Source organism: Manacus vitellinus, unplaced genomic scaffold (genome assembly GCF_001715985.3).
Source record: "Manacus vitellinus isolate BGI_N305 unplaced genomic scaffold, ASM171598v3 scaffold_47_pilon, whole genome shotgun sequence".
Lineage (NCBI taxonomy): Eukaryota > Metazoa > Chordata > Aves > Passeriformes > Pipridae > Manacus > Manacus vitellinus.
In genome coordinates this window covers 5,016,106-5,036,261 of record NW_021940585.1, presented here as the reverse complement: position 1 = coordinate 5,036,261, position 20,156 = coordinate 5,016,106, and the positions used below count along the sequence as shown (strand labels likewise).

The window sequence follows — 20,156 nt, the reverse complement described above, 5'->3', positions numbered from 1 at the left end:
CGTGTCCGGGCTCCTCCTGTCCCCCTCGGGGCCGGGCGCCCGCTGCTGTCCTTACCCGGTGCTCCCAGAACTGGCTGTCTTTCTCCGGATGCCCCCGCCCATGTGGCTCCCAGGACCTGGGATAGGACCGGGTGTCCTCCGGGTGCCCCCCTGTGTTGCTCCCAGAACCGGTGTCCCTCTTTGGATGCCCACCTGTGTCCCCTGGGGTCGGGCACGCATCGATGCCTTTCCCTGACACCCGACTGTGCCGTCCTTGACGCCGGATACCTCTTCGTGCCTTTGCCCGGGTGCCCACCCGTGTCCCCCTGGGGACTGGCACCCACCCGTGTGACCCCAGGGCACCCACCCGTGTCCCTGTGGGGTCCTGCGTGAAACTGCCTCATCCTGGGAGCGAGCAGATCCCCTGCCCGGCCTCCGAGGGCTTTGTGCTCCCTTTTGGAGCCCTCCTTGCTGAGGGTGGATACAGACGATCCCAAGCCAGTCTGTGCCCCCTCCCTGTGTCAGCAGAGTCTGGCACTCCCCTCCCCACGGGCACGTCTGGGCTCGGCACGAACTGGGTGGTTCAGGGGTCCCCTCCCAGCCCGGCACAGCCGGGTGTTATCGCCCCGAAGGAGGGATGGTTTGTTTGTTGCTGTGCTCAGATAAGAGGTAGCAAAGCGCTCCTGAACTTAGAGAATGACCTGGATGTTGCTCCCGGGCCGCGGTGCTTTGGGGTGGGTGATAGGGTATCTGCCCCGGCCACCCCGGCAGCCTTGGGGTCCCTGCACTGCCCTCCGGGGGTTTGGAGGAGCCGCACCTTGGAACAAGCAGTGACCAAAGAATCGAGCACGGCTCCGGAGGCAGCCTGAGGAGCACTCCCGAGGAGCCCCGAGCTCCCTCCAGGAGATGTGGGAGCCCTCGGGACGACGGCGGGACACAGACCCCCCTCCACGCCTGCTCACCGCTCCTGTCGCTTCCCTTGCAGAGCACTACAAACACCACTGGTTCCCCGAGAAACCCTTCAAAGGCTCCGGGTACCGCTGCATCCGGATCAACCACAAAATGGACCCCATTATCAGCAAGGCAGCGAGCCAGATCGGACTGAGCCTCCCGCAGCTCTACCAGCTCCTGCCCAGCGAGCTGACGCTCTGGGTGGACCCCTACGAGGTGTCCTATCGCATCGGCGAGGACGGCTCCATCTGTGTCTTGTACGAGGCCTCGAAGCCCCCCAGCTCCTACGGGATGCTCACCTGCAAGAACCAGATGATGCTGGGCCGCACCAGTCCTTCCAAAAACTACATCATGACTGTCTCCAGCTAAATACTCCTCTTGTCCTTACACTGCCAAGACACAGGCTACTGTAATACCTCACCCGAGGATCTATTTTTAAGATGAAGAGCTATTTATATTTTTTAAAAAAATCCAAGAAAATCCAAAATTAAAATATCGGGCGCCGCTCTGAACAGAGGCGGGGCTCCAGGTGCCTTTTTTAAAGCTGTTGCAAGCTTGTGAGTTTTTCTTATGAAGCCGATATCTACCTAATTAGTGTTGGATGGCAATTTTGGGCTGGCTCGCTCACTTGGGCAGCTTGGAATGGAGGATGAGGGGGAAGAGCCAGGCTGGGAAGTGTGGCTGGTGGTGGGAGATGTGTCACCTTCTCCCCATCCTGGTTCCCAGCACTATTGCTGTAGCACCAGGTATTGCAATACTGCTGAGAAGGGGGGAAGGAGGTGCTGCCTTCCCTTCACTGCTTCACTCCCCAGCTGGTTTGATCTCTCTGGGGCCTGGATATAGTTCTGGGGGAGCCTTGCCTCGGGGCTGGGTGATGCTGGGGACCCTGGGATCCCTCTCCTTTGCTCTCACACATCTCCTGGACCTGCTCCTGTTGCAGCTCTGCTCTGCCCCACTCCCAGCACAGCGAGGGGAGCTTGCCCTGCCTCCAGCCCCTCCACCTTCCCTGTCCACTGCTGGGCTGGAAGGGCCACGCTGGAAGTGGAGCAAGGCAGAGGTGCTGCACTGGGGATGCAGAGCCGTGCCCAGGATGACTCGTGCAGCTGCTGAGGTGGCACTGGAGGACTGTTTTCCCTGGTGCTCCCAGTCCCTGGCTGTCTCCCACGCTGCACACGGAGCCGGGCGCTCCAGAGCCCGAGACCAGCACGGAACAGCTGGGAATTACAAAGCCTCTCTGCTCTGTGTGGCTCAAACATCAGCCCAGACCTGCTCTTGTGTGGCCTCCCAGTGCTCCCGGGCGTGGGCTTGGCCTCCTGCCTGCACAAGTTGCCCAGTCCAGCGCTCCTGAGTGTCACTTCTCCAGAAGAGCTGAAGCAACTCTCCCTGTGCTGTAGAGGTTGGTGGGTGAGAACCCCTTTGCTGCCCTATTTCTTAAAATCAGAAGTATTGGGGGGCTCTTCCCCCTGTGTGTGGGATGCTCAGATGCTTTGGTGTCCTAACTTTGCATTTAAAGTCACAGCACTTCCCTCTCCTCCTCTCCTGTCCCTGGGACCTGTCTCCAGTGACCCCCTGGTAAAGGGCATGGTTTAGTTCTGATCTCATGGAACATAACTTTTGCACAATTAATGCCTGGTCCTGTGCTCTACCTGTTCCAGCAAAGCTCCTTTTGCAGTCCCAGTGGAACCTGTGTTCAGGGAGACTCTGCCCAGATGTTGTTCAGGATTTGGCCTTTAAACTACAAATGGGGTGGGAGCTAAAGGGCTGCCCTAAACTTTACCTGCCTGTTGGGAAGGAGCCTCTACTGGGATATTTGGATGTCCCTGGCCTTTTTACCAACCCACTGGTGCTCCTCCATTGATCCCAGGAGAAGGGATTGGAGCAAAGGGCATTGACATGGTTGGTTGTAGCAAAACTTCCCAGATTTGTCTCTCAGCCTACTCTTAACCTTCCTCTCTCCTGACCTGGCAGCTAACTGGCAAAACCAGGGTTGTTCCTGCCCAGCCTATGATGACTCAAGTTCTCAAACATTTGTGCAATATATTTCCAAATCTTGGGCTCTCTGGGAGAGGAAGGAAGCTCCCATCTGCCACAGTTCTTAACTTGGTCTTTAATATATTAAGTAATTCAGCACAGCTCCCCAACTCTGACTACTAACATGGAAAAGTTCAGATTTTTGTAAGCTTCAGATCATCAATTCCAGAACTGGAAAATCAGCCTCGACTCTAAAATGCTTTTCAAATGTCAAGTGGTTGTTTGTCCCTGAGCAGTAAGAGCAGAGTGTGGCCCTGGAGTTGCATCACTTCCCTCTGCGCCACCGAAATCTCTCACGTCAGCAAAGCAGAAGTTGAAACAAAGCACTGGGGCTTTTCCCATGGTGAACTTGTGCAATAGGTGACCTCACCGAGAGGGGAGTGCTCGGAAACTTCCAAAAAAGCAAATTCCCTTTTCAGGGAAAAGGGATCTCGGTGCTTTTTGGAGTCCTCCCTTGACCTGCTTGCGTGGAAAGCCCACGATGAGACCCACACCCAGCAGGAGCTTTGCTGGGCTCCTGGGCTGGCTGTGGAGGCTCCTGAAGGCTGGTACTTCCTTGGGTTGCAATTTGTCAGGATCAAAGCAGTCTTAAGATTTACACCCCCTTTTTAACTCTCTATTCCCTCCCTCTTCCCAGAAGAGTTTTCCAGGAACAACAGCCCCCACCAAAGGAATACACTCTAACTGCTCCTAACGTGCCCCCACCTCCAGAACCAAAATAGCCTCATTCTTCTTGTCCCTGGTGTGGAGGAGCCTAATGTTAAAGCTGTTTGTAGCTTCAAAGCCAACCAAATTTGGGTATAATCCCTTCTCTTGTAGCTGGTTACACGTAAAAGCTGTGAATTCGTGTGCTCTGTTGCCTTCTGCCTACAAGCCTGATGTTCACCTGCAGAGCCGAGTGATGTGGAGTTTGAGACAGTGGATTTGAGGGGTTTTCTGTCATTTTTTTTTTTTTTTTAACTAAGCTGGACTGTTGAACGGGACCTGCTTTTTGTATTTGGTTGAAAATGGTAGAAAGTCTGTAAGGACTTGGAGGAGGGAGTGGGGTGGTTACTAATGTACAGTAGTATTTTATATCCAGAGTGTACAGATCCTTTGACAGACCGATGCTTTTGTTACTTTAATAAAAATGTAGCATTATAACCAAGGCCTGTGTTCTTCCTGGGAGCTGTCCTGTGCTGGTGGAGAGGGTGAGGGTTGGGATTGCAGCCCAGATCCCACCCTGGGAATGCCACGGGCTCGGCTGGAGTGTGGGTGACTGCGAATATCCGGCTGCGTCACGGAGGAGGTTTAACAAAAAGCTGCTTAGTCAACGTGCTGACTCCAAACCTGACCCTCTAAACTGCAGGAATTAAGGCTGGGAATTGGTCTGGTGACTAATGCTGGGCTGTGGGTGTCCTGCCCTTCTCCTTCCCCGTGCTGGGCTTTGGCTTGGGCAGCAGGGGATTAATTCTATGCTGGATTGTGGAAATCCTGCCAGGGCGGGAAGGTGTGATGGACCCAGTCCTAGGAACAGCTTAAATGGAGTCTGGGAAAGAAGGGATTAATGGTCTGAGGGAGCCATGGGGCAGTTCCTGGTGAAGCCTCCCTGCCCCCACTGTCCTTCCAGCGGTGACTGAGCCAGCAAAGGAGGAAGGGTGAGGGATCACTGGATTGCTCTGAGGCATGTGGGGGATGCTCTGGGCCTGTCACGATAAAGGCACCCGGGGCTGAGTCAAGGCAGATCCTGTTTTGGCTGTGTCAGTGACCTCAGCACGGAGCTGTGACCCTGATCCCCAGGACAGGGACCCCCCTCCAGGAGCAGACCTGGCTAAATCAGCTTGTGCTGATTTTGATCCAAAGCTCCATTTTTATGGAGCTCAGGAGGGCTTGAGTTGCAGCCTGCCAGTGTCCCTCTGACCCAGCCCAGGCTGCTCCCTCTGCCCTCCCGGGGTGGGGATGCCAAGGGGGGGCACGGCCCTGGTCCCACCACTCTCCCTGGAGAGGGCAAAGCAGCTCCTCCCCTCCTGCTTGTGTCACAACGTGCCACCTCCCAGAGGGAAACAATTTGTGGGCAGATTTGGGTGCCGGGTCAAAGCCGCTCCTGTTTGAGCTCATCCCTTCATTAGTTTGCATAAACACACCCCAATTGCTGCTGCTTGTGAAACAGGGCTGGTGGGGAGGGACGGGCGGCTCGGCTGCTGATTAGCTGGGGAGTCACCCGGGTTCAAAGGCTTGGGGAAGTCAGGTGATGGTGGCCTTCCTCCCTCTGGCTTGCCCAAACCAGCGTGGGCTGCCAGGACATGATCCCGGGCTCCAGGCCCGTTCCCAGGCTGGTGCAGTCCATGCCGTGGCCAGCCCGGCGTGCCATGACCTGTGCCTGGCATTTGGGCCAGCAGGCAGGGCCAAGATCAGCTGAAATTTGGGCTGCCCCCAGCCAAGATAAAAATACAGCTCTTACGCCATGGATGGGAGTGAGGAGTCAGCGCTTGGCACGGCCAGACCCCCCCAGCCTGTGCATCCCTGACGTAGCTGCTATTTTTATCTCGCTCGTCACTTTTGTTCTGGTAGGATCTGGATACCTCAGGTGCAAGCTGGGTTAGTGTTGTGCATCTGTATCTGCCCCTCAAAGCCCTTTCTAGGCCTTCTGAGACCCTTGAGCACCTCCCAGGATTGACACAGGGAATGTGGAGTCACAGCTGGACACACGGATGCCCCCAAACTGCTCGGAGCAGCTCTGGAAAAGACTGAAAGTAGCTAAATCCACGCACCTCCACCTACTGGAATCTTGGCTCGTTTTCTGCTGCTGGGTTTCTGTTGGGATTTTTTTTATCCAGACAGGGCAGGGAGGTGTCTGATCCCAGGAGCCAGGGTCAGATGCTGTAATCAGAGACCTGTGTGTTGCACAAATGAGGGTTTGCCTTTGCTGTGCCCTGGGTGAGAGCTCAGCCCTTTGCCCGGCACACCTGCCTGCCCACATGGCCATGTGTTTGGGTGGTTTGTGGGTGTTTGTGTGTTCCCTTCCCCGGGGTCCCTCGAGCAGAAATCGGGCGTTTCTCAGTTCTGAGTTACCACAAGAGCAACATCAGCATTTAGGATGTGAAAGCGCTCGTTGGGGTTATTTCTGCTCTTCCCACAGGACCCAAACCTCGTCCCCCACCAGTCCTCTTGTCACCACCCCTGCCTCGAAACGCTTCCCCCTGCCCACCCTGGAGCAGGGAAGGGAGCCAGGTCCCTTCCAGGCTGCTCAGAAGGGAGGAAGGCGAGAGGGGACGGGGCAGCACCGCAGCTCTGGGTTTTCCCTGCTGCAGCTGGAGGGGGGACAGAAGCGAAACCGGGCGCCCTGAGCCTCCTCCCCGCGCCCACGGGCTCTGCCAGGTGCTTCCTGCCCTCGTTATCTGCCGGCAGGGCATGGGGAGGACGGGCTCTCTCAGCCCTGCCGAGGCCAATCCGGCACTCCCTGGGCGCAGCCACACTCGCTGTATCTGGGCAGACAGAGCCGGCAGCGCCCAGACCCACCCTGGGAACGGGGGGAGGAGGGGCAGGCCCGGGGGTGCTCCCTCACCTGCGCTGCTCCAGAGCCTGGATGAGCTACCCAGGATCCACCAGAGCCGTAGGAACTCTGCGAGCACGTGGCCTGGCAACGGGGAGGTGATTTGTGGGGTTTGGAGGGGTTGGTGCTGTGCCAAGCCCGCAGTGTTTTGGGCTGGGGCACTTCCAGCGCGTTCCGGCATCGCTGCTGCCTGTGCCAGCAGCCTCTGGCACCACCAAACTCCGGCATTCCCAGTGTTTGCTGCCACAGTGGAGCCCCCACACCAGCCCTGCACCCCACAGGGTTGAGCCAAGCCCTTCTCCTGCCCCCGGGGCATGGCCAGGCACCGGGTCAGGATCGGTGTTGGCACATGGGCTCCTGGTGGATTCTGTCCCTTGGCTGGGATGTCGGAGTGATTCCCAGCTGGGGACTGCCCTCCCTGTCTGCCCTTCCTCCTGACAGACCTTCCTCTCCCTCCTCTTCCCTGGCCCAGCTCTCTGGCCCCCCTTTGCCCCTGCACAGTGGCCATGGCCAGACCTGGAGCTCTCCAAGGCCACAACCCATCTCATCCACCCCCAAGCACCCCAACAGCCTCACACCCCCCCGGGACCCCCAAACCAGCACCGAGGAAAAGGCACCAACCACTCTGCCTTCCCAATCCTTGCTAAAAACTGAGCCACCTGATGGAAACCCCCCCTCCTTCCTCCCCAGAGGTCACGGGCAGATGCGGGTGTGTGGCAGCCGCCGTCGCCCACTCGCCTCCCCCGCGGCGGCTGCGCTGGGAGGGTCTCCAGCGGCAGATGGGGCGGGCGGTGGCCGTGCCTAATGCCGGCCTGAAACAAAAAACCTCCCCCCAAACAACCACAAAACCTGTCGGCAGCTCCAGCCCCAGCCTTGGCTCCGTTCCCTGCCTGCTCCCTGCCTCCCGTGCCATCCCCCCTCGAGGTGGGCAGCTGGAATGGGACAGAAGTGGGATCTGGGGAGGGACGGCTCCCTCTGGCCCTGCAGGGGGTCCCCACACCTCCCCACTCCCGGGGTGTCACTGAGGGGTTGGGGGTCCCCGGGGACCCAAACTCACCCCGCAGCCAACTCCCTGCTGGAGTGCCTGGGTGAGGGGGCCAGTTGGGGCAGGGGGAGAGGGAGCCACTTGAGCTGGCTTTTTTTTTTTTTCCACTGAGCATCCCGTGGGGAGAGCCAGCCCCATCCCCACCCTATCCCTATCCCCATCCCCACCCCATCCCCATCCCCACTCCCCAACCTCATCCCCACCCCATCCCCATCCCAACCTCATCCCCCAACCCCATCCCCATCCCACTCCATCCCATCACCGGCCCCTCCTCAGCGGCTGCTCCGGGCGCTGGGGCCGCTTCCAACGCTTCCCATTTATGAAACCCCGGTGGGGATAAAAGGGCGCTTGTTGGCCGGCCAGCAAGCAACTGTGTGCGGGGCAACTGGTTGCCAATCTGTCTGCTGGGGCGGGGGGGCCCGGCGGGGCCGGGGCCGAGCCGGGGCCGCGGTTTTGTTTCTCCTTTCATGCACCACTAAACTTTGCACCTTTTGTTTCCCAGAGAAGGGCTGAGAGCCGGGAGAAAAGAGGCCTCAGCGCCGCACGGGTCAGGGCAGAGCTCACTCTGCCCGCCGGGAGGGTTGTGTACGACTCCTATTCTGCATTGTAACAGTAATTACTGTGGTTGGAGGGGTCTGCCGGGGTCGGGCAATGCAGTGCTGAGCCCCCTCCACCCCAGCCCTGTGCCACACCCTGGGAGAGAGGTGTCCTGACATGTTCAATGCCACAGCGGGCAGAACCCACTGCTGCTGGTGCTGGTGGGTGCAGCCCGTGGGGACCCAGGCGAGTGGCCTTGGGAGTGACCAGCTGTGCCCTGGCACCTTCCTGAGGAGTGCTGTGCCCTCATGCCCAAGGGATGCTGTGCCCCCATTCCCAAGGAACACCACGCCCCTGTCCCCATCCCTGGCAGTGGCAGTGAGGAGAGGGCAGGGCACAGGCAGCAGGATGGTGGGAGCAGCCAGAGCCTGCATTCACTTCCTCAGGGCAGTTTTCCTTCCCCTGGAGCCGTGTCTGGGATGGGAAGGCAGGGCCCGGGGCAGGTCCCAGCCCTGTGTGAGTCTCAGCTGCTGCCGGGGTTTGTTCAGGGCTTTGAGTCCCTGCTTTGCTCGGCATCTGCTTCCTGCTGGGCCACGTCCCTGGGCCCAGCCTGGAGCTGATGGCTGGGATGGGCCCTGCCTGTCTGGGGGAACATGTTCCCAGCTCCTGGGAGCACCAGGGGGCTCGTGGGGCTCCCCCCTCTGCCACATCCCCAGGAGTCACCCCAGGAGTGTCCCACAGGCTGCATCCAAACCCCACAGCTGCTGTGTGAGGTGCTGCATGTCCCTTGTGCATCTCCCCTCTTCCCCTGGATACCAAAGCTATGGAGAATCCCTGCCAGTCTTGGCTGGCTCTGACAAGGCAGACAGAGGAGGATTTAAGGGTGACACTGGGATCTGTGCCCCAGGATCCACCAGCTCATGTAGGGATGTTTTGGGGCATCCAAACATCCCAACATCCAGGCTGGTACCTGCCCCATCCCCTCTGCAAGGGCCACTCATTCCTGAGGGTATCCCTGAGGGTATTCCTGTGTCCTGCTCCAGAGGGATGGGGCAGCCCTCGGTGTCACTGCTGAGGGGACACAACACCCACGTGAATGTGACACCCGCTCCTTTGGGGAACCTCCCAGAGATGTTACTGGGAACCAGTTGGAGTAAACAATCTCCCTGAGCCCCTGATCCCAGCATTCCCAGCTGCCAGACGAAGGGCGAGGCCCCTCTTCCCTCTGACAATGCCCTTTTACCAGGGAGTTTGTGCCTATTATAGCACCGGATAAAACCGGGAAGGGGAAGGGCTGAGGGAGCAGCTGCCCCGGCTGACTCGGGCGCTGCTTTGTTGTCATTAAAAGGCTGGATTGGGATGGGACATGGCTGGGGGGGCTGGGGGGCTCCCTCAAAGCTTGTCCCCCCATCCCAGCCCCCACGGGGGGATTCCACAGAGGGTCTGGCTGAGATCTGCCCCAACAGGTTCCCCTCTGGGTGGTCAGCACAGACCAGGGTGTGATTTTGGGGGGCAGCCCAGAGATGGGGAGCCTACCAGGGGTCTGAGCTCTGCCGGGCTGAGAATTCCTTTTCCTTCCTTTCCCCCTTTGGAATGAGTTTGGTGATGGGGTCCATCTCCAAGGCCGTGCTCATGGATCCCATGGATGGTTGTGGTGGCAGATCAACACCCCCCTCCCAGTGCCAACCCGAAATCCTGCTGGGGCAGGAGGAGGGAGAGGAGCGATGCTGAGCCTGTGCCCCCCAAACCCAGACCCACCCCGTGAGCCCCCCGGGGCTGTGCCAGCCCCCAGCAGCTTTAGGGGCCGTGGCAGGGCTGGGCTGTGGGGGCCACGCTGCCTTTTGGAGCAGAGACAAAGCCCGGCTTGATATTTATGGCACATGCGGCGGGAGCGTGGGGTGAGCGGGGCTGGGGACAGATGGCCGGGGAACAAAAGGGGAGGCAAGAATGGGAGCTGAACAGATTGGGAATTTCCTGCCCAAGCCTCTCCCCTGTGCCCAGACGCTTCTGGGGACGTGTGGGGAACAAGGACACCTTTCCCCAGAGGTCCCCAAAAAATGTTCAGTCCCTTCAGGGGGCCGGGCCCCCACATGCTCCAAGACCCCAAGCTACTCATCCTCCCGGGGTGGCTGGAGAGAAAAATCCTGAGGCCCCAAATGCCAAACTCCCAGCTCTTTTTACTCCTGACGTGGGGCTGTGAGAGCAGGACCCCCTCATTCCCCCAGGGCTCAGCCTGTTCCTCTGTGCGATGGGGGTGGGGGGTGTCCCTGTGCCCGGGCCCCTCCCCGGCCTCTTTTCCCGCTGCCTCCACAGTTTTCTTATCTCTTCCCAGCAACGTGGCAGCTGCTGCGGCCGGAGCCCGGCAGCTTATTAATAATCAACTTTTATTGCCGGCCCCGGCACGGCCGCACATGGCCCGGGGGGGCGGCGGCCCCGGGACCCGCCCGCCCGTCCCTTTGTCCCCGGGACTCCCCCAGACGGCAGCGTTTGGGTTAAATCCGAGAAGAATCGAGCAAAGGGAAGCGCTGGAGGACGTGACACTTCCCTGGGCCGGGACTGCAAACACTCCCACGCTCAGTTTGGGGCACGGGGACGTGCCCAGAGCTCGTGTCCCTTGGGTGGGTGAGGGGGGATCTGTCCCACCCCGGGCCCCTCTGGCAGAGTTGGGGCAAACCCAGAACCTGCTGCCTCGCTGCTGCTTTTGTGTGTGTGTGTGTGTTTCTCCAAAGGAAAATATTTTTGAGGGGTTGTTTTTAAACAGAAATTTGCACTTCCTGAGGAAACATCCTAAAGGGATGTTTACAAACAGTCTGGGAAGTGTTGGAGCTGAGGGATGATGCAAAGGGGGGAAAAAGAAAAAAGCAAGGGGAGGAATTAGAATTAGAGAAAAAAGGTGGAAAGAAGTGGAGGTGGAGTCTGGGGGCTGCTGGGGAGCTCTGGAGAAATCCTGCCTGACCCCGTGGGGGGCACCCAGTGGGAGCTGCTGCTTTTTGGTGTCTCATGCAAGGAGAGCCCCAAGGTGGGTGCCCAGGTCCGAGCCCCTCCGTGGACAGGGGTGATGGAGAGAGGCCTCGGGAGAACCCCACAGTCCAAAGGAGACCTTGAGGGGCTGCAGCTGCTGCTCCCCCTTGCTGCAGCCCCCCAAAGCCCCCGTGCTCAGGGCTCACCTTCAGGGGGGCTGGGGAAGATGGGTTTGGGTCAGTTTGGGGTTTCCCCCTTCTTTATCCTGCTCTGTGGATCCAGACAAAACCCTACACTCCCCTCCCTCCTTCCCGGTGGGATTCAGGCTGCTGGGGCCCCTCGGACCCCACACCTCTTCCCAGCAACAGGAGGAGGAGGAGAAAGGGGATGAGGAGGGGGGCCAAGCCCCCTTCCCTGCCATTCCCACCCCAACAAGGCAGAGATTGGGTGCCTGTGGGCTCGCCCAGGACCAATGGGGTCTCTCCCTTTCTTTTGGGGAGGGGGAGAAGCAGGGCAGGGGGCTGCCCTGACCCTCTGCCCCCTCGCCTCCCCCCAGCTGGTGTAGATCAGCAATCCCATGGCCCTGCCTGGAGGAAGCAGCTGCTGGAGGAGCACTGGAGCTGCTTCTCCCGGGTTTTGTTTGCTCCCCCCAGACCCTCCTTCCCCCCAGACTTCTTCCCATGTCCCTCCTGAGCTGATGAGCTTGGCTGCCTCACAACCCCCCCCAGCTCACCCCCCAGCCCCTTTGGCTCCTGCAGGCTGTGTTTTGGGAAGGAGTGTGGATGCCCTGGGGCACAGACCTGACCTTAGGACCAAGAGGAGGTGGGTTCCAGCCTGGAGAGGACCCCTTGTGACAGGCAATGCCAACATCCAGTGACATTCCCGAGGTCCTTGGCCAGCTGGGCACATGGTGGGACCCCAAAGGAGGAGTCCCCAGTCCTGGTGCCTCCAGGAGGATTTGGGTCTCTGCAGGGAATGGGTTTTGGCTGTGGGAGGTTGTGATGAGGATGGATGTGGGTGTCCCTGTGCTGCCCTGGGATGTGGGAGGGGATGGGGAAGGGGTGGCCCAAGGGGATGGAGTGGGATCTTCTGGCCTCCCCTTCTGCCTGGCTCCTGCAGGAGCCTTGGCTGGAGCTGGGGGGCTGCCCCCAGCCAGGGACCAGGGATTTTTGGGGAGCCCAGCTCCTGCATCCCACAGAGTGCCTGCAGCCTCTGCCTCCCCAACTGCTCCCAACCTGGAGCCAGAGGAGCCCATAGGCTGGGAAATGGAACTTTCTGGTCCCCTCCGTGCGAAATTACCATTTTTTAAAGCATCCTCCAGCTCAGCTGTTGAAAATCGGCGGGGCTGAAGCCCAGAGAACCCCCGGAAAACAACAGCCAGCGGTGCCGCCCTCCCTCCCTCTCTCCGCTGACACTTTTCCAGGTGTATTTTCCCTCCTATGGATGTCCTTGCAGGGACCCCGCCGGGATGCGGTGGAGCGGCAGCTCCGCGGCGCGGGGAAGGCTCCGTGCGCACATGCCATGCCTGGGACAGCCACTAGTCGGCAATTCCAGCCTGGATTGTGGCTGGAAAAAGAAAAAAGACCTGGCCTGAGAGAGGGGAGGCTGCGGTGCTCGGAGCAGCCCCGGGCAGGGGCTCCTCAGACGCGCTCGGTGCAGTTTGGGAAGGGCTTTATTGGTGGGTTTGGTGCCTACAGTTCATGCCGGGAGGGTACAGGGGTCTCGGGGGGGTTTTTGCTCTTTCGCATGCAGGTACAACGCGGAGGGTCGGGGTGACCCCTGCAGGTCATCCCCAAAGCTCAGCTGCCCCTTTGGTCCTCGGACTGAACTGCCCAAGGGTCCGACTTGGGTGGGTTTGGCGGATTCAAAGGTGCTGTGGGAGCACGCGGTGCCGCGGGAATTTATTTTTTTGTTTGGTTTTTAATTGAGGTACCTCGGCTGCCTGGGCAGGGAGGGAGCTCAGAGCCAAGCTGGGGGGTGCCCAGGCAGCTGAGAGTGACAGCACCAGGAATTCCCACATCCCTCAACCCCCGTCCTGCCCTGATCCAGTGGGCTGGGAGGAAGATTTGAGACCTGTAACCAGGCTGTTCCTCAGGGGGCTTCTCTCTGACTCCAGCAGCAGGAAAGGTTTCTCTCCTTTAACTCTGGAGCAGGAGGCTGATGGAAGGGGGGAGGGGGGAAATGGAGGGGAAGGAGTGGATTTGCTCTTCCTCATCCCAGACTGAGGGATGCTTCAGACTGATATTTTAACCCTTTACTGCTGCAGCTCCCAACCTCCTGGATGCTTCTCCTGTGGCCAGGGGGTTCAGAGCTGCTGGTTCTGCAGGACCCCTCACCTAAACCCCCCCCCGGGGGTCGGATGCTCAGGGCCAGGTTTGAGAGGTGGGATGAGCCCCGTCCCCGCTGCATCCCCCCCAGGCCGGGGGAGAAGGTGTGGGGGGGGGTGGCTGTGGTGGGGTCAGAGGGGGGTGAGTGCTGGGATCCATCCCACCCTGCGTGGCTGGAGAGTCAGGAAGAGGGAGAATTCTGGGAAGACGAAGAGTTTGGGGTCGAGAGGCTCCGGCTGCCGGAGCCCCCTGATTGCACTACTGCGAAGCCGAGTCAGGCTGAGAAGCTGCACTGGAACGGGGCGAGGGTCTCCCCAGGGTCGGGGGAGCCAAGTCCTGAGGGTGGGAGGGGCCGGGTCAGATCTCGATGACGGTGGCCCGGCGCAGGCACAGGGGGGCGTCGGGGGGCACCGCGTTCCGCTTGATCTCGTTCCCGTCGAGCCGCAGGACCTGGAGCCGGGAGTAGTTCATGACGTCCACCACGGAGCAGAAACTGCTGATGGAGAACTCTGTGGAGGACAGAGGGTGGAGCTGAGCACAGGCTTCAGCCCCCTCCAGCCTCCCTGATGGGGCTGGTTTTTGGGGACTGATGTCAGAAATGGCAAAGGGGATGCTGGGTCAGAGGTATCAACCTTTGAGAGTTGGTTTATGCTAAGGTGGGCAGGGAAAAAAACAAAGCGCCCCCAAATCGCTGTGAATTCAGACTCAACACGCTCCTCTCTTAAACTGAAAGGGTTCCTGATGCTCCTGGCTGCAGGCAGAAGGAGCAGGCAGGTTTGTGCCTATCCAAGGGTCTGGAAGCAGGTCCTTGGCTCCATTGCCTAGCCAGGGTGGAGCTCATAGGGTGGAGTAGGATGGAAAACATCTCCTTTCATCAGGAATTGCCTCTGTAGCCCCTTTTGGAGGCTTCACAGGCTGCAGTCTCCATCCCCTGACCCTGCCTGGCCACCATGGGACCCCCAGGCAGCATGTCCAGGAGGAAGGATGTCCCTGTCCCCATCCAGACATCCCCTCTCCGTTCGAATGCTGCCAGCGCCAGGCAGGGAAATTCCAGCCCAGCCCAGACTGGGTTTGGAAGGAGGAGATGGAACAAACCCCAACGTACATTTTTCTGTGCAGGATTTGGGACTAGAGGGCAGCAAAGCTCCAGGCCGGGATGCTGCTGGGGAAGGCGGGGGGATGTGGGGGGACCCCCGAGCGCACGGACTGGGGGCTGGAGGGGCACGGCCCCGGCCCGGGGGCACCCCCAGGGGTTGGTGCTGCACAGCTGGACCCGGGGGTGCCGCGAGGGTCGGTGGCAGAAGGTGCAGCGGGAGGAGAAGCTGCTGCCAAGCCCGAGCGGCTCCGCGGTGGCTCCGTGGCATTTGTGGGCAGACGGCAACAGCTACAGATTTTGAAAGCAAACATTCGGGAATCTGTTCTTGTTTCTGTGTTTCTGTCAGCTCCCCGGTGCGGGGTTGTGTGTTTTCTCTGCAACACTGACACATCCCTGTCCCAGCCCTGGGACTCCAACCCCGGGGGCTCCAGTGCTGCTCCGGGAGGGTCCTGCCCTCGGGGTCTGGCAGGTGAGGGGGCAAGGCTGGATTTTTCCAGGAGATTGCTTGGGGGTTTATTTTTCTAGCTTATTTTTATAAATAGCAGCCCCAGAACAATCTGTTCCTGTTATTTATTTGTGTATTAAGCGGAGTGGATTTCAGTCCTGGCAGAAGATGCTGCGTGGAGGGCTCTGATCACTGAGAGCTCCTGTCTGGCCCAGCCCTGGCAAGGACGAGCCCCTGGGCTGCAGGCTGGGACCCCTGGGGGGCTTTGGGACCACGGATGGGGCCATGGGCTGTGGTGGGGCCCTGGAAGGTGGGCAGAGGGGGCTGTGTTGGGCCTGGGCACTGCAGGGGAATCCCTGACCCCTGTGTTAGTGCTGCCCACGTGCAGTGACCATGGCAGAGGGGACACCCCACCTCTGTCCACTGCTGCTGACCCCTCCACCCGTGAGCACTGCTGGACTGGAAACACAAACCCCTCCCCAGGTGGTGCCTCACCTGCTTTCTGGCATCTCCAACCAGAAGATGTTCAGGCTTCTGATAAACAGCCAGAAAACCAATGCAATGACCCCCTGGATCACACCCCAGCATTCTGGGCTCCGTGTGTGTTGGGATGCCACGGGTCCCATTCCTGCCTTGCTCAGGGCCACCTGCAAGTCTCCCAGATTCCACCTTCCTGCTCAAACCATTACCCCAGGTGGTCTCCCACATGTTCTGCATCCCCATCTCCTCATCCCCTCCTGCACCTCCATCCATCCCCTGTGCCACCATCCCCTCTCCACCACGCCTGGGTCGGCACCTTCCTGCTCACCATTGATCTGGTTCCCCTGCAGGTAGAGGTTCTCCAGGTTGGTGTTGACCCGGGGGATCTTCTGGAGCCGGTTGTAGGAGAGGTCCAGCTCGAGGATGCTGCTGCTGTTGAACGTGTTGGAGGAGAGGCCTTGGTTTGTCAGGCTGTTGTGGGACATCCGGACATAGAGCAGCCTGGGAGACACCTGGAAATAGTCATCAGGGATGGCGTTGATGTAGTTGTACTCGAGGTAAAGCTGTTCCAAGGACACCGGGAGCCCGTCAGGGACTTTTCTGAGGTGGTTGTAGCTCAGATCAGCAAGGATCAAAGACTTGAGCCCTTTGAGGGAAGCCCCCATCTCAAAAATGAAGTTGTGGCTGAGGTACAGGGCCGTGAGGTTCTCCAGACCCTCCAGAGCGTTGGAGGGCACCTTGGAGATCTGGTTGTAAGACAGGTGGAGCTCTCTCAGGGAGCGGGGCAGGGGGCTGGGCAGCTTGGTCAGGTTGTTGTTGTTCATGTACAGCCTCTCCAGGTTCTTGAGCTTCCCGAAGACCCTCTTGCCCATCCTGTCGCTGCTGATCTGGTTGTTGTGCAGCGCCAGCCACTCCAGCTCCGTGGCGTTGTCAAAGGCGCCCTCCTGGATGGAGGTGATGAGGTTGTTCTGGAAGTAGACGTACTTCATGCGGGAGGGCACGAAGGGCAGGTACCTCAGGTTGCGGGTGTCGCAGTACATGGCCGAGGAGAAGTTGGGGGGACAGTCACACTCCTGGGGGCACTGCCAGGAAGGGGCCTGCTGGGGCTCCGGGCCGGGCTCCGGCTCCGTGTCGGGAGCTGCGGGGTAGGAGTACACGTACGGGGGGCTCTCGTCCTCGTAGTAGGGCACGTAGTTGTAGGAGGCCACGCGGGACTGCCTCAGGTAGTACTGCAGCCAGGCCAGGTCCTCCTCCTCATTGTACTGGCCCAGCGAGGCCCCGCAGAGCCCGGCCACGATGAGGATGGTGATGGTGACCCAACACATGGCGCCGGAGGGACCTGCCAAGGGAGAGGGGGGGAGGGAACCGTCAGCAGGGTCAGCTCTGGTTCTGCACTGCCTGGGAATCCGGCAGGGTGGGATGTGCTGGATGGGCTTGGTGGTACTTGGCAGCAGAGCTGGAGAACCTGAGTGAATCCTACCCAAAAACCCCACAGCTGCTGACATCTCCTGTGTGCAGTTACCTGATCTTCCCCCTTTTCACCTCAAGCCTGTGAGAAACCTCCACCCCAGTGGAGATTTACCTGCAAAATCCTGCTTTATGGATATTTCTGCTAGGAGTGAGTAGAGGATGGAGATACAGGACCCACGGTCTGGATTTGTGTAAGGTCACACGAGGTTTGCTCTGAGGTGCCCTGGGCTTGGCTCTGCATGGGAGGGAGGAGAAAGGACTTGAAAACTCTCCAGCTGAGTGAAGGAGAGGGAAAGCTGCCAGCTCAGGTTGATTTGGGAGCTGAAGGCATGTTTTGATGGAGCTCAAGGCATCTTTCATGGAGCTCTATTTATGCCACACTCGCAGGTGACACGACTCGCTGTGGGTTCCACCCAGCTCTCCCTCCCCCCACGGAAACGCAGGATGCTCGGGACTGATGTAAATCCTGGTAAACAAGTTCTGCCTTATTTTTGAAATGAAAGCACTCCCGAGCTGAGATTCCCCCAGCTCAGCCCCGACAGGAGAAGGGGCAGCACCCGCCGGGCCCTCGGTGTGACCAGGGACAGGGAGTGTCACCAGACCTGGCGATGGGCTCTGCTTGTGACATCCAGCCACGAGGGCTGGGATCCAGAGGAGAGCAGGGCTGGGAGCTGGGGGCAAGGCAAAGCCAGCCCTGACCCCCGTGGCTTGGCGTGGGCTTTGCAGCCCCCCCCTGCCATGCCCAGGGCACGGCGGGGCTGCAGCAGGAGGGACTCCAGCCACGGCTGCTCATCCCGGGCTGAATGAGCACACGGAGTGTCCTGGAGCCAGGCAGCTTGAAATCCCTCCAGGAAATGCTGTTGGGAGCGGGAGAGGAGTCGCTCCCTCCTGTGGCTCCTACATACGTGGCTGGGAGCTCAGCCCTGCCAGCTCGGCTCTGGCAGCCACGGGCTGGGTGAGGGCTGAGCAGGGACCAGTGTCCCCCCTCTCTGTGCCAGGGGTGGCCGCGGGGTCACCTGGTGACCCCTCACCGTGTTCCCAACCCGCAGCACAGAGGGGGTGTCTGGCCTGGCAGACAAAGCGGGCACAGTGTGCAGGAGGCAGTGGCCACCCTGGCATGGGAAGAAAAGAGGGACTGAGCTGGTGGTGGGCAGACAAGCTCCTGGCTTTCTCCTCCTCTCCCTCCTTCCCCCTCTGTGTGGAAGCAGAGCAGACGTGATCCTTGGGGATGCTGTGTGCCACGGGGGAGCTTGGCAGTGGCAGAGGAGTTTCTCCTCCTCCTCCTCCCGCTGCTCCAGGGCACTGTGCCTGCTGACATACCAGAGCCTCCAGCTTCTCCACCCATGCAGAGCCACTTGGCAGCCCCTTCCCAGGGGCCCCTCTGGGGCAGGACCCAGCCATGCAGTCCCTTCACCTTTCCTAGTGCCCCCCTTCAACCTGCTGGTGACCCCAAGCCTGTCCCCAGCAGACACCACTGACCCTCTCCTCATTCATGGGTGGCTTCTCCCCTCCCTGGTGGGCTTCATCCCTGGTTTTGGGGTGGGATCTGACCTGAGTGTTCCAGCCTCGAGATCTATGTCACCTCCTGGTGTCCCTGCTCTGTGCCAGGGGCTGCTGAGCTAAGGGGGTCAGCTCCTCATTCCAAGAAGGAGCAGGTTTTGGAGTAAGGGGCTTTTATGGACTGTGGCCATCCATGGACTCGGCCCGTTGCTGCTGTACCAGGCACGAAACCAGCTCCCCCTTTCCCTGGGCATGGGATGGGCAGGGAGGCACTGCCAACCCTGGGTGTGCATGGGTGAAGGTGTCCAGCTCCCAGGCGAGCGGGCATGGAGCTGCCAGAGGGGCAGGAGGGGAGGTGGGTGGGATGGGAGGTGGGCAGGAGAGGGGAGATGGGCAGCAGGAGAAGTGGGCAGGAGGAGAGATGGGTGGGTTGGGAGATGGGCAGGAGGGGCGGTGGGTGGGATGGGAGGTGGGCAGTGGGAGAGGTGGGCAGGAGGGAAGGGCTTTCCCAGAGGTGTGGGAGCTCTGGCTCTCCCAGCTGTGCCACCCGTGTCGCTGGCGTGTGCTCCCCGCGGCAGCCGCGCCGGCCGAGGCGCAGGTACGGAAATCAGGCTTCCAAAAAAATAATAATAATATAAAAAAAAAAAAAATCCTAATAAATATATACAGAGCCGGACTTACCAAGGTGAGATCCTCCTCTCCAAAGCCTGGCTGTGCTGCTCCGGGCTCGCCCGTGTGTCAAGCAGCATGGAGTGAATCCCGAGCCGCAGAGCCTGGTGCCCGCCCCAGATCCCAGAGCAAATATTGTGCTTGCAGGTCACGGGCTCGCCAGGGTTTTTGGGGAGTGACCTCCCAGCAGCAGCCAGTTTGCAGGAGAGACTGGAGAGACCCTAATGCTGCCTGGCGTTATAAATAACCTGCTTTTTCTTTCCTCCCTCTCCCCCTCTCTCTCTCTCTCTCTCTCTCTCTCTCTTCCAGTCTTTTCTCATAGGAGTGTTGGCACTTTTCAGGCTCTCTCTGTTTAACGACTTAGTGGAATTGGGATGTTGTTTTTAAAAGGGCTGTTGTCAGGTCTCCTGTGTTTCTCATCAGGGAGTGATGAGGAGGCCTCTGGCCAGATTAAAAAATATCGGATTTTGAGGTGCTGAGGATGGGATTCTTTGGGAGAGACAAGGAATTATCCTTAACTTTTACAGTACCAGGAGAAGAGACGTTAGTGCTGCTCCGATGGCAGCCTGGGCTGCCTCTGCAGGAAGCCTCAGTTTATGCAGTCCCGCTATTAAATATTTGGGATAAACATTTCCATGAACGATAAGGCTGCAGCATCCAAGGTAAATAAATTGCCTACCAAAGAGCCACTGTGACAGCAGGAATTTGTCTCCAGCTTGGCAGGACAGAGATGCCAAGCTGGCATTTCAGCAGGCTGTGCCCACCCCCCGGGGATGAGGGGTCTCATCCATCCCCCCGAGGCTGAGCTGGGGGTGGTGGGATGGGACAGGGGAGAGTGTCCTGAGAGTGACCCGTGGTTGGGCAGAGGGTTTGGGGCTCTCTGTGCCACAAGGCTCATACCAGTGCCAGCCTTGCCCTGAGGGGATTCCTGCAAAGTGGGGGCTCAGCGGGTGCTGTCACAGCCCCCCCCCCAGTCCCCACCCTGGCTCCCTGTGCACTTTGGAGACAGCTCTTCCAGGGCTCTCCAAGCATTTCCTCCCACAAGGAAAGGAAAGGAGGAGCCCAAACCGCCCATCGCCGTCCCCTGCCCGGCTCCAGCAGCAGCCCGGGTCCTCCCAGGAGCCTGGAATTAC

General features: G+C 59.7%; 2 protein-coding genes across 2 annotated transcripts; one reads left to right on the top strand and one right to left on the bottom strand.

The window, feature by feature from the left end:
* The first annotated feature begins 870 nt into the window (after positions 1 to 870).
* Positions 871 to 4,108, top strand: BTG2 (BTG anti-proliferation factor 2). The gene has a single exon (XM_018079628.2). It carries the CDS (start codon positions 886 to 888, stop codon positions 1,297 to 1,299), a length of 414 nt encoding a protein of 137 aa, XP_017935117.1. The 5' UTR covers positions 871 to 885; the 3' UTR covers positions 1,300 to 4,108.
* Positions 4,109 to 13,498: 9,390 nt separating this feature from the next.
* Positions 13,499 to 19,255, bottom strand: FMOD (fibromodulin). Its single transcript, XM_029962549.1, has 3 exons — positions 19,036 to 19,255; positions 15,713 to 16,723; positions 13,499 to 13,872 (listed from the first exon to the last, which is right to left on the bottom strand). The coding sequence occupies exons 2-3, from the start codon at positions 16,707 to 16,709 to the stop codon at positions 13,721 to 13,723; spliced, it is 1,149 nt and encodes a 382-aa protein (XP_029818409.1). The 5' UTR covers positions 16,710 to 16,723; positions 19,036 to 19,255; the 3' UTR covers positions 13,499 to 13,720.
* Between the last annotated feature and the right edge of the window lie 901 nt (positions 19,256 to 20,156).